We start from the raw sequence: 13,678 nt of genomic DNA, 5'->3' as shown, positions 1-13,678 counted from the left end.
TACAAAGCCCACATTTTTACTTATTATGCTAGTTAGTCTCCAGATTCAAAATTATCTCAACCAGATGATGAAATATAGCCTAAATTCCCAACATTTGAGGTGCTTTTTTTGTTGTGGACAGGCAGTAAGATTTATTGGTGGGCCTGGGTGAGGAGGGGGCAGCACAGCAAAAGCCCTCATGAATGCAGGGCCTGCCACTTGTCCAGGGGGCCAGGACTGGGAATGTATTTGACCCCATACCCAACCAGGATGAACAGCTTCTCAGCCACCAGGTCTTCAAATTCAACTGCGTTAAACATAGTAAAGCCCCACTTCTTTGAGATGTGCATTTTCTGGCAGCCAGTGAACTTGGAACTTGGCCTCCCATAGGGCCTCAATCACGTGTTCCTTGTTCTGCAGCTTTGTGGGGACAAACATGATGACTTGGCCAACGTGAATTCTGGCCACAGTGCACTGGGACTATCCAAAGGCACCTCAAGTACCTGTCTGGAAACATGTACTGAGAGGTCTGAGACATGAAAGTATATTGGAAAGGGCTTGTCTTCAAAGGTCCCTTAGAGCAACCTGTACAAGTGACAAGCTGCGTGTGAACACTGAGGAGGAGGCTGCTGTTTGCAGCCATCACACACCATTTTTTAAAAAAATTAACCATACAGTGGTGTGGCATCCTGGATTGAATGGTTTTTCCTAAAACCATTAATAGAAAACTCTGTGAAATCAGAATAAAACTTAGAGATTTAACAGTAACACACCAATGTTGGTGTGTTAGTTACACACTACGGTACTGTAAGATGGGAACATTAAGGATGCTAACTAGGTGAGGGGTATATGGAAACTCCATCTTATCTTTGCAACTTTTCTGTAAACCTTGTTATTCCAAAATAAAAGTGTAAGGGGGGAAAAACACCATACAAAGAGTTTAAAGGAGACCCTCCTAAAATATAATTTGCATTTAAAAAAATCAGGTGTTTGTTGACCATAATTTAGAAGTACAATGGAGTTACTTAAAGCAACTGTGCTGTAATCTTCCAAACAACTGTAATTACCTTTTTTTTTTTTTTGGATGGTGAGAATAAAAGCTACCTTTTATTGGCTGCGTATAGGCCAGATACTGGGTAAGGGATGCCTTATTTACTAACTCATTTCATCTTCATAATCTTAAGAGATAGGTAGCATTGTCCCCAATAGAGAAATGACAAAAGGGAAGCTTTTCCCCACTTATACCACTGATCATCTAGTCCAAATGCATCAGTTTAAGAAACACCCAAGGCCTGGCGTGGTGGCTCACGCCTGTAATCCTAGCACTCTGGGAGGCCGAGGCAGGAGGATTGCTCAAGGTCAGGAGTTCGAAACCAGCCTGAGCAAGAGCGAGACCCCGTCTCTACTATAAATAGAAAGAAATTAATTGGCCAACTAATATAGAAAAAATTAGCCGGGCATGGTGGTGCATGCCTGTAGTCCCAGCTACTCGGGAGGCTGCGACAGAAGGATTGCTTGAGCCCAGGAGTTTGAGGTTGCTGTGAGCTAGGCTGACTCGACAGCACTCACTCTAGCCTGGGCAACAAAGTGAGACTCTGTCTCAAAAAAAACACAAACACCCAAAAAAGATGACTTATCTCAAATTACATTAACAGAAGCACACTCTAGATTAAGAGACAGAAGCACACTCTAGATTAAGAGAATATTTTATGCATGCATCCACAGCCATATTTAATTTTGGTGAAAACTTTAAAAGCTATAAACTGCAGGATCCTCATTTTCTGAGGCTTCTTGTGTATATATTTCAAATAAATAAGAGTTTTCTCTTATTAAAACAAAAGCTATTAACTGGAAAAGAATACAGCATGGGAAGAATCTAGGAACCATGTGACATAAACAATTGTAGGAACTGAGTGTTTAGCTCAAAGGGGCATCAATTGGTGTCTTCAAGTAAATTTGTGGCTCTTGTAGAAAAGAGAATGAAGTCATGATTATACTACAACCAAGATATGACTGGGAGGAACCAGCAGGCAAACTCAAATACTGAAAAAAATTCATCCAGCAATAGGATAACTTAAAAAGTAAGTTCCCAATACCTAACCTCTTCATACATCAGTCTGTCGTCATCTGCAATATGGGTACCTGACCCCTACAAAGGTTGGCGAGGATTCAATGAGATGCCTCTGCCCTGTAATATATGACATACAAGCAAAGTGTTTGGTGAATATACTCAAAGCTGATTGGGCTAGGCAGCTCATGCCTGTAACCTCACTTTGAGAGGCCAAGGCGGGAGGACTGCTGAGGTTAAGAGTTCAAGACCAGCCTGGGCAAGATAGTGAGACCGTCCCTATGAAAAATTTAAAAACTGAGTCTAGGCATTGGAAGGTTACAGTTAGCTATGATCACACTAGTGCACTCCAGCCTGGGAAACAGAGGAAGATCCTGTCTCAAAACAAAACCCACAAAAATGGACTTTAGGTTAGAGTCAAAGATTTTTAAGTTTTCTTCTGATTTTCTATGTGATTGTCATGAGGCCAAGTTAAACCCTATATACTGAGATGTCTAAAAAGTATTTCATTTTTATACTCTCCAATAACTCTACTTATCCTTCAGGTCTCAGCTATTCCTGACAAATACCTTTTCTGGCCAGTCTAAATTACATCCCTTTTACTCTTCTCCCTCGTAGCATCCTTGCTTTCCTTCACAGCATCATCACAACTTAGAATTACTTATTGAATATCTAGTTCCCCCACTGACTACAAACTCAAAGGGCACGACCTATGCTTAGAATAATGCCTAGCACATAGTAGGCACAGTATTTCTAAAACAAATTAGCTCTTCACTGTCCTACAGAATCTCTGTAGCACCATTATTCCTTTAAAAAACCAATCTCTTGGCCAGGCGCAGTGGCTCACACATGTAATCCTAGCACTTTGGGAGGCCAAGGTGGAGGATTGCATGAGGCTAGGAGTTTGAGACCACCTAAGAGCAAGACCCCGTTTCTACTATAAATAGAAATTAGCCAAATAGGAAGAAAAATTAGTGGGGCACAGTGGCACGTGCCTGTAGTCCTAGCTACACCCTGGAGGCTGAGGCAGGAGGATCACTTGAGCCCAGGAGTTTGAGGTTGCTGTGAGCTAGGCTGCTGCCACGGAACTCTAGCCCAGGCAACACAGTGAAACTGTCTCAAAAAAAAAGAACACAAAAGAAATCAATCTCTTGATTACTAAGTGGTTCACTTCGGAAAACAGCTTGGCAGTTTAAGTTTACTACACAGCCCTGTAACTTCACTTCTAGGTATTTATACAAATAAATGAAATGTATGTTACACACAAGCCTATATGTGAATGTTTATAGCAGCTTTATTCGTAATTGCCCCAAACTGGAAACAACCAAATGTCCCTCGGCTGGGAATGTATACACTATCATACATCCATTAAAAAGGAACAGATTACTGACATATGCAAAATGGATGAGTCTCAAATGCATCATGCTAAGTGAGGCCAGACTCAAAATGATTATATATACTGCATGAGCCCAGGTATGAGTAACTGCAAAAACAAAATTTTAAGAACAGATCAGTGGTTACCAAGGAAGGAGCTAGGGGGTTAGAAGTTGACAACAATGGGGACAGAGGAACTTTGGGGGATGGAATCATCCTATATTTTAACTGTGGCTAACTGTATACATTTATCAAAACTTACAGAACTAGGAAAAATTTTAATGTAATACCTTTATAAAAAATGGGACTTTTAAAAGTCCCTTGTTTTAAATATTCAGATATCCTTTGCTTAGAATCATTGAAACAATTTCACATTGTTTGTCATATTATCTCCCACAGACCACAAACTGACCTCTCACTTAACCCTTAGAGATCCATGGGCCTACTAAAAGCAGTCCGAAATTATTGACAGTTGCAAATAATCAGATCAGAACAAGGAATATTTAAATAGCAATCTTTAAATGAAACCTTTTAGAGTTACACTAAGATATAAATGGTAGGTAACAGTTACTACAAAAGCAAGGTCATGTTAACAACCCAGTGCTAAAAACTCTGGCCTATTAATCTAAGTTGTCAATATTCCTCATGGAGAAAGTAAACAAAACAGGATTGATGCTAGTTCAAAACAAATCACGTCCCACCAGACTTTGAGTCATAGCTGAGGCCTGATTCATCTAAGATTTGGGAGATAATTATCAGGATTAACTATGGGAAAGGCAAGGTACTGAAATTGAGTTCTGATCTGGACAAAACCCAGTAATTTCAGATGTCTGTATTAGGGTACGAGTTAGAAGGAAAAAAAAAACTCAGATATGCCTTAATGACAATATTTTTAACTAGAATACCTTTCCCATTTCCTTTAATATTCTAAGATCACACCAGAATTTCCAGAAAACCTCAAGTCCACACCTGAAGTTACTTATAACTAAACACAGCTGTACAACTTAAAACAGTTTTAAAGTACCAGTTTCAGGCATTCAATTTTCACTTTTGAAATCTACTCTCAATTGTTTTTGATCAATCCCAATACAACAGTTATTGTAGGAGATATATGCTACTCTATCCTGTTTAAATGTTCCTCTATTGTAGAGAGCTAGTTTGTAATGAGTGCCAGTAGGTGGTGCTCAAACCAGACAGTTGTCTTAGTCACACACTGGGTTTCACCAAGTGAAACTTAGTATACTATTAACTGGAGCTTTGAGACTACCCTTCAATGGTGGTAGCATTATTGTTAGACCTTGATTCTTGTTAGTGGAGTAGAAACTCTTGTCTGGTAAATCCTACAGCTGTGCCAATTTGCTGTTAATACATCAACCATCTACTGGCCAGCTATTCTTAATGACCTCGTCTCCTCTAATCAAGCAAATATCAAGCTTACACCAACATGAGGCAAGAAACAGAACAAAATCTTTCAATTTACAGCCCTGGATGCCTGAGAGCACTATTAAGTTATTTTTACAGTTCAGACTTAAATGAGGGAAAAGGCTACACACATTTTTTTTAAAAAGTGGTCTTTCATCTATGGCCAGATCAAGTAGCTTGATGGGGTATACCCTTTGAATAATAACCATCACGTTGCATATGACTCACTGTTTTGACCCCTTTCCCTAAATCCTACTTTATTTGGGCATGTATTAACATGTCATGTAAATTTTGCCTCTGGTAAACTTAATTTCCTTTCATAAGCAAAACACTCCTTTAAGATATTAAGCCTGAGGTACAGAATTACTAAAAATTTCAAAGATTCATGCAGTATTATTTCACAAGTGTCCAAAACCAGGATAGAGTGACTGACACTCAAGGAAGCTGGTTAAAAGTCTGCAATCCCAAAGTAAAATATAGGAGACTCATTTTTGGCCAACTAGTTAGCTACTTCAAACCTTAATATGTTAAGTGCCTTGCTCTTGGGTAGTTCTTCAATAGCACTTGGTAACTTTCAAAACCATTTCAAACTAAATCTTACTCTTATCCCTGTTCACTTAAGCTGTATTTACCACTGTACCTCAAAAACCTTGAGTTTAACCTCCAGTATAAAAATGTTAACTTTCCACCTAAGTCCTGCTCTTTAGATGAAATCCCTATTGGAAATAAATCTATGTACAGTTAATACCCAACAACTTTATCTTCCTTTCAAAAGCTGAACAGTCTTCAATACTAAAGCCTCACTTTTAGCTTTTTAATTGCATTGATTTATGAACGTACATTCTAATTAACTGAAAAACTAGAATTTGAAATTTCTTATGTTTACTCATTATCTAGTTTTATATATGTAGCACATGGCCTTGACTGTTACACAGGTTTTGTCCTCCCTAAAATTACAGGTGAACAAAAAGCATACCACATTTCTATCCTAATAAAGTTTTGCGACCAGAGCCCTCCCATAGCTTTTCACAAGCTACCTTCAAGATTTCTCCCTTAGCAATAGGTGGGGGGGGGAACCTTTATTTCCAACCTGGAAAAAAACATTAACTCAGAATTACTTTCTACATTTCAGCAGCACATTCATCACCAGAAATAGATTATAAAGTCTTTTGCCTATGGATTTCTATAAAATTTTCAGTGTTGACCAAAAGAAGACACAGGTTTCTCATTAAACTTTGTTTTAATGGGTCTCAAAATTCTGTGACAGATTTTTGGTCAAGTTGTTTCCATTAAAAAGTACTGATTTTAAAAACTAATAACTTAAAACTGCCACACAAAAAGAAACAAAAGTGGTCCACAAAACATTCTCCTTTCCTTCTGAAGGTTTTACGATGCATTGTTATTAACAACCAGTCTTTTACTATTAAACTTAAATGGCCAATTGAAACAAACAGTTCTGAGACCGTTCTTCCACCACTGATTAAGAGTGGGGTGGCAGGTATTAGGGATAATATTCATTTAGCCTTCTGAGCTTTCTGGGCAGATTTGGTGACCTTGCCAGCTCCAGCAGCCTTCTTGTCCACTGCTTTGATGACACCCACAGCAACTGTCTGTCTCATATCACGAACAGCAAAACGACCTATTAAAACAAATGTTTAAGATTACCATGAGAAACACTGGGTTCAAAATAGCAGTATTTCCCCCTTTAACTTCTAACCGTTCTCCAAGTAGTCTTCCTTACCCAGAGGAGGATAGTCTGAGAAGCTCTCGACACACATGGGCTTGCCAGGGACCATATCGACGATGGCAGCATCACCAGACTTCAAGAATTTAGGACCATCCTCCAACTTCTTTCCAGAGCGGCGATCAATCTTTTCCTTCAGCTCAGCAAACTTGCAGGCAATGTGAGCAGTGTGACAATCCAGTACAGGAGCATAGCCAGCGCTAATTTGGCCTGGATGGTTCAGGATAATCACCTTGGAAAAAAGATTTGCATTTAGTGTCTCAGACTTTGGGTTCTACATCAACTTACGAGCATAACACATCTTAAATCGTTTTACCTGAGCAGTGAAGCCTGCTGCTTCCATTGGTGGGTCATTTTTGCTGTCACCAGCAACGTTGCCACGACGAACATCTTTGACAGACACGTTCTTGACGTTGAAACCCACGTTGTCCCCTGGAAGAGCCTCACTCAAAGCTTCATGGTGCATTTCAACGGACTTTACTTCAGTTGTAACATTGACTGGAGCAAAGGTGACCACCATGCCAGGTTTGAGAACACCAGTCTCCACTCGGCCCACAGGGACAGTGCCAATACCTAAAATATTTACAGCATAGCATCATAAATACCTTGTGTAAATGTAGATGGCATCTACCCAAGACTAAGTTATGCCCTGGATAGTATCTTAATGAACTTACCACCAATTTTGTAGACATCCTGCAGAGGCAGACGCAAGGGCTTATCAGTTGGACGAGTTGGTGGCAGGATGCAATCCAGAGCTTCAAGCAGTGTGGTTCCACTGGCATTGCCATCTTTACGGGTGACTTTCCATCCCTTGAACCAAGGCATCTGAAACAGAAGATCACCAATTAGTGTCACCATCAAATTGCCATTCCAAGAGCTTTTCAACTGTCTCAAAAGTCACTTACGTTAGCACTTGGCTCCAACATGTTGTCACCATTCCAGCCAGAAATTGGCACAAATGCTACTGTGTCAGGGTTGTAGCCAATTTTCTTAATGTAAGTGCTGACTTCTTTAACAATTTCCTCGTATCTCTTCTGGCTGTAGGGTGGCTCAGTGGAATCCATTTTGTTAACACCAACAATTAGTTGTTTCACACCTAGTGTGTAAGCCAGAAGGGCATGCTCACGGGTCTGCCCATTCTTTGAGATACCAGCTTCAAATTCACCAACACCAGCAGCAACAATCAGGACAGCACAGTCAGCCTTTTAAAGAAAATAATATATCTCGTTAGATGATAAATCAAAGGACAAACCCAGTTTTCCCAACGTAGAAAACAAGTCCAGAATTATTAAAATCCCACAAACCTGAGATGTGCCTGTAATCATGTTTTTGATAAAGTCTCTGTGTCCTGGGGCATCAATAATAGTCACATAATATTTGCTGGTCTCAAATTTCCACAGGGAGATATCAATGGTGATACCACGCTCACGCTCAGCTTTCAGTTTATCCAAGACCCAGGCATACTTGAAGGAGCCCTTTCCCATCTGTTAAGATTAAAAGTGGTTACTAAGACATGATCCAACTTGAAATTCCTTGCTCCCTTACTTGGTAGTATGTATCTGCTTTACAACTGCTATGCCTACACATGGTTTTAACACTGTCAACATGGTAACTGAGCTGAGATTAACAATTTATCATTATTTTACCTATTAACTTCCAAACCTACTACATGACTACTGCTGCCACTTAATATTTTTTACTGGTAGACTCAGTGTTTTAGTTAAACTAGTTTTCCCTTGGTGCTATCATACATACTTCAGCGGCCTCCTTCTCAAATTTTTCGATGGTTCTTTTGTCGATCCCACCACATTTGTAGATCAGATGGCCAGTAGTGGTGGACTTGCCCGAATCTACGTGTCCGATGACGACGATGTTGATGTGGGTCTTTTCCTTCCCCATTTTGGCTTTTATGGGTGGTTTTCACGGCACCTGAAATGCAAGTAAAAAAACCTTTGAACCACTGTCGAAAGGCTTGAGAATAAGCCAGGACCCAAACTCAAAGGGCAAATTCCAAGGAGAATTACAGCCAGTGCCAAGCTGGCCTAACTCTTCAGTCTCCACCCACCAAGTGTGGGGAAACTCCGGCGCATAAAAACCCCTCCCCCACCGCGAGGAAGAGGTTCTCCAAAAGCCGGGAGGAGTAATCGAGGTGCCTGGACGGCGCCTGGGCACACGGCGGGGTCACAGGAAGCGGCGGCAGAGGAGGGAAAGGCCCTTTTCCTTTGTGTGGGTGACTCACCCGCCCCATCTCCCGGGCCGCCGCGTCCTCCATTTTGAGCTCCCTGCAGCAGGCCGGGGAGCGGCCATCTTTCCGCGCACGCAACTGGTGCCGAGCGGGCCGGCCGCGCCGCCGGGGTGGGGCGGCACACGGCGGCGCAAGGCTGGCACCGGAGCCGCCCGGCCCGCTCCTCGCCACCCGCCCCCGACTCGCGGTGGCCGACACTCGTAGGCCCCGCCTCGCCCAACATGTGCGCTGGGACCCGCGCGGTCCCCGCCGCCGCCCGGTGCGCGCCTCGCGGCGGCCCCACAGCCCCAAGGACCGGAGAACGGCGAGCTCGTGGACACCCTGCCCAACATCGCCAAAACCATCCCGGCAGAGCAAAAAAATCGTAGCCGTCCGCCTGAAAATCAAGTGGTCTGAGACGAGAAAGGAGAGCAGGCTCGAAGGTGCGACCGGATTCGCACGCGGCGGCCACGGCGCCCAAGCCAGGCCTCCACGCAAGCACGAGGCGAAGGGGGACTGGGAAAAAGCGCAAGGCCTCGAACTCTCCCACCCCCTTACGGCCGGAAATTCGGGATCGAGAACCTGGTAAAGTGGCCCAAAAAGCATAGCACTAGAGAAAGGCACGCGAGGGCCGCCACCATCTGGACGTGGCCAGGCCCGCGTAAGCCACACCCGGCACTCACCTGTGTTCTGGCGGCAAACCCGTTGCGAAAAAGAACGTTCAGGGCGACTACGGCACTTATATACGGTTCTCCCCCACCCTCGTGAAAAGGGCGGAGCCAGCACACGACACCACTTTCCCAGTTTACCCCGCGCCACCTCCACTAGGCACCGGTTCAATTGCCATCCCCTCCCCCCTACTTCTCGGGGACTGTGGGCGATGTGCGCTCGGCCCACTCAAGGGCACGCCGCTGCTCGCGCATGCTCCTCTCGACCCCGACGCTGATGAGAGCGAGTGGGTGGGAGGCGGGGAGGCGGGGACACCGCGATCTCTCGGTTCTGGGTTAGTGGGAGTTTGACGACGGTCCCTGGGATTCCCTAAGGCCGGGGCGAGTCCTCCTTTTGTATGAATTACACTCTGCTCCAGCTGGGGGCAAGGGGGGGCGCCGGCAAGGAGGCAGCCTGGAGGGGGCGTCCAGAACCTTCCCTCTACCATTCCTGGCTTAGCAGGAAAGGTTGCATCGAGATTGGGGTATACCCTTCACCCCGCAGTCCACCTCCCGCTCGCAGGCTTGCCATCTGGCTGGTCCGGGACAAGCCCCTAGCTTCCTCCTCTGCTCGTCCCAGCCCGGTCCGGGGCTGGCTCCTCCCCGCCCCTCCCGTCTGGAGAGGAGGAGGAGTACCAAGCCCCGGGACCCCGAGGGGGTTGGGGCCCAGGGCTGGGCTGCAGAGCCGCCTTCGCGGCTTCACAATCCAAAGGCGGTTCAGCTCGGTGGCCGAGAGGCGGGAGCGCGACGGGTCTGCTCCTGCGCTGGCCTCTTGGCTCCTGCCATTCAAAGCCAGCTGCTTTTATCGAAGCCTGTGATAAGCGTCACCCCACTGTGGTACTCCAGACGTCCAGGTTTTCAGTTTAGAATAGACTTCAATCCTACGTTAGCTTTACGTCTAATTCCAGTTTTGTTACGCCAAAAAAGATCCTGACTCTGTGTGTGTGTGTGTCTACCCCCTTTTTAAGTGTACAGTCATTTGATTGCAAACATGACAAACCTAAAAAGAATGCTTCAAATTCAGTTTTTCCACATGATCTCATGTAGAGACTGAGATCCACAGCATCAGCAAGCTTATCCTCCCAGTTTCCTACCCTCAATATTTGCTGTGAAATCACTGCTTCTCGTATTTAAATATCTATGCTATCTAGATAAGTGCCTTCGTTTTCTGCCGTCCTATTGATTGTAACTGCGATTCAGCATAAATCTAGGGCGAGATTGGATGAGACGTGGCCTTTTGGATGGCTATCAGGGCAGGCCCTGGGAAATGCTCCTCTGAGGAAAGAGAGATTTTTAATGAGCTAATTACTGGATCAGTATGTTTCTTCTTCCAGGTGTAGAATATCACTGCCCAACTTCTCAAACCAACCTATCGAGAAGTATTTATTTGAGAACCTACTGTGTGTCCAATGCTAAGCAAAGCACTGTGGAGTGTGCAAAAGTATTTCCTTCTGGAGAGGAGGAACCCACGGTCACGTTGGAAGAGGAAAACTAATATATAAAACAATTGGAAAGTAGTTAAGGCAAACTTGTATGGTGCTTACTTGGTTTTTATTTCATCGTATAATAGAGTTCTTCTAATGCTACCTTTCAGTTATTTTTCACAATCCAAACACTTTTTCTTTCTAAGTGAAAGAAGTCCTCTGCAATAGCCTTCCTTTGTCTCCTTGTTGTTAATTGTTTATTTATCAAGAGCAAAACTATTCCTCAGCCCACATATTCATAGCTCAGGAACACAGGTCAGTGCCAAACTACTATGTAAATCAACCCAGAGAAATTCTTTATATTCCAAAATCACTTTGCACTCTGAAACATGCCAGCCTTCCTCATCTCCTCAAAATCTTTCATAGAATCCTGATCTCCGTAAAATCTCCACGTGCTTTCTTTCTTGGTTCAGGCCACCAAACTTACAGAAAGCTGCACCCCCTAGTGATACAACAAATGCTCGGACAATATGAAACCATAGACACCTGGCCAGGAGGCCACACAACTGAGGTTTTGTCAAAGCACTGAAAGCCATGGTAGTTATTGCCATTGATGGGTATGCCGACCTCTACGCGTCCTTCCTGGCTGATGGAGAAATGAATTGCCTTATTTTTTCTTTTTAACCACTTCTTGTAGATAAAATTTCTAAAAATCAGGTTTCTCTATTTTTTCATTAGAAGGTTTCTAGCCTTCTCATTTTCATTTAACTTTGAGATAGTTTTAATGAAAGAATCTAGGCCAAATACAGTTTCCCTGGAAATATATATAACTAATCTATTTCTATCCACAAAAGCCTTTTTTATTTCTACATTTCTAGCTTCTCTCCTTTCACAAATTCTTTTTTTCACATTGAATTTTCCTAGTGCCCTTAACCAATCATATACACGTGGAATAAAATTATCTTGATACCCTAGTCCCTGTTTGTAATAAGAGAAAGATGTAAGTGGTACCAGTGAAAATAAATCACTAGCAATAAAACATTGTAAATACTTCGTTCTCATTTATTTTCTTGGAAATATTCATTAATGGCTATTCCTGGGGACTAGATTCCTAATCAGCTATATTAGTATATCACAGTAATATAAACTGCACACAGGTTTAGAGTGCCATACTACACTTATTTTCCATGCCTTCTTTAACAGTGTATGCCTCAAATGGTACATTGTTGGAGATCATACTAAGGCACATATTTAACAGGAATGGCAATTTTTTTTAATATCTAAAGAAATGGTTATTTTATAACAGGAGGGAAAACAAAGATTAAACAAAGACCAAACAAAGGTCGAATATTTCAAAGTTTTATATGGAATCCAAAATCATAGCTAATACCTAATCTAAAAAAGAAATGAAAAATCAAAATGAAGGTGGTTATTGTTAAGAGGGGAAAGTATCAGAGATAATGTCAGTTTAGTAAAATAAAAGTGAGAAAAGTGATCTCTGTGAAATATGCTCTGTTCATTGAAATGTGACATTGCAAACTTAAGTACTTTTACACAATCCTAAAATTATAATTGAAGATAGGTATATTTTCAGTGGAATTAGTCTGTTTGAATATATGAACCTATTATCATTTAAGCAGTAATTTTTTTTTTTTTTTTTTTTGAGACAGAGTCTCACTTTGTTGCCCAGGCTAGAGTGAGTGCCATGGCGTCAGCCTAGCTCACAGCAACCTCAAACTCCTGGGCTCGAGCGATCCTTCTGCCTCAGCCTCCCAAGTAGCTGGGACTACAGGCATGCGCCACCATGCCCGGCTAATTTTTATATATATATATCAGTTGGCCAATTAATTTCTTTGTATTTATAGTAGAGACGGGGTCTCGCTCTTGCTCAGGCTGGTTTTGAACTCCTGACCTTGAGCAATCCGCCCGCCTCAGCCTCCCAAGAGCTAGGATTACAGGCGTGAGCCACCGCGCCCGGCTTAAGCAGTAATTTTTAATAGGGGTGTGTGTGTATTCAGCATCATGTTGAGATTCTTTAAAAGATGACTGCAAACCTCTCCACAGATGCTTATAAAAACTACAGCTCCTGATTCAAATGTGACCTAAACCTTTTCCTAATACCTCAACTTTACTGTTTTGGATGGTGAAAAGAATCCAACATTCTAAATATAATTAAAGGTCGGGCGCGGTGGCTCACGCCTGTAATCCTAGCTCTTGGGAGGCCGAGGCGGGCGGATTGCTCAAGGTCAGGAATTCGAAACCAGCCTGAGCAAGAGCAAGACCCCGTCTCTACCATAAATAGAAATTAATTGGCCAACTAATATATATATATAGAAAAAAAAATTAGCCGGGCATGGCGGCGCATGCCTGTAGTCCCAGCTAGTCGAGAGGCTGAGGCAGCAGGATCGCTTGAGCCCAGGAGTTTGAGGTTGCTGTGAGTTAGGCTGACGCCACGGCACTCACTCTAGCCTGGGCAACAAAGCGAGACTCTGTCTCAAAAATAAATAAATAAATAAATAAATAAATAAATAAATAAATAAATAAATAAATAAATAAATAAAATTAAAGTAACAAAATGGTCCAAAGGCATTCCTGAGACACAAATAAGAGCAGCCAAATTTTTATCATGATGCTCAGAAAAATTGAAAAAAAAATACGAATCCAAAGCTATCTCAGAATATAGGGAGGTTTTCCCCAAGCCCCTGTGATTGCAGGTAAGAGTAAAACGCTTTATAA

At 42.8% G+C, this 13,678-nt stretch overlaps 1 protein-coding gene and 1 non-coding gene across 2 annotated transcripts; both read right to left on the bottom strand.

Annotated features, from left to right (window-relative positions):
* Positions 1-535: 535 nt before the first annotated feature.
* On the bottom strand, positions 536-664 carry LOC142871279 (small nucleolar RNA SNORA70). The gene has a single exon (XR_012919530.1). It is a non-coding gene; the product is annotated as a small nucleolar RNA SNORA70 (small nucleolar RNA).
* Positions 665-6,075: 5,411 nt separating this feature from the next.
* On the bottom strand, positions 6,076-9,616 carry EEF1A1 (eukaryotic translation elongation factor 1 alpha 1). Its single transcript, XM_020287101.2, has 8 exons — positions 9,495-9,616; positions 8,343-8,516; positions 7,892-8,071; positions 7,493-7,789; positions 7,262-7,412; positions 6,904-7,160; positions 6,585-6,819; positions 6,076-6,482 (listed from the first exon to the last, which is right to left on the bottom strand). The coding sequence occupies exons 2-8, from the start codon at positions 8,484-8,486 to the stop codon at positions 6,358-6,360; spliced, it is 1,389 nt and encodes a 462-aa protein (XP_020142690.2). The 5' UTR covers positions 8,487-8,516; positions 9,495-9,616; the 3' UTR covers positions 6,076-6,357.
* Between the last annotated feature and the right edge of the window lie 4,062 nt (positions 9,617-13,678).

This window comes from Microcebus murinus, chromosome 5 (genome assembly GCF_040939455.1).
Source record: "Microcebus murinus isolate Inina chromosome 5, M.murinus_Inina_mat1.0, whole genome shotgun sequence".
Classification (NCBI taxonomy): domain Eukaryota; kingdom Metazoa; phylum Chordata; class Mammalia; order Primates; family Cheirogaleidae; genus Microcebus; species Microcebus murinus.
The sequence above is the reverse complement of the archived record's forward strand: the minus strand, read 5'-3'. Positions and strand labels throughout refer to the sequence as shown.

Coding starts and splice junctions, on each gene's coding strand:
- EEF1A1 (XM_020287101.2), bottom strand. CDS start 8,486: ATGGGGAAGGAAAAGACCCACATCAACATCGTCGTCATCGGACACGTA. Junction 7,790..7,891: donor TGATTACAGGCACATCTCAG/GTTTGTGGGATT, acceptor TTTCTTTAAAAG/GCTGACTGTGCTGTCCTGAT. Junction 6,483..6,584: donor CTCAGACTATCCTCCTCTGG/GTAAGGAAGACT, acceptor TTGTTTTAATAG/GTCGTTTTGCTGTTCGTGAT.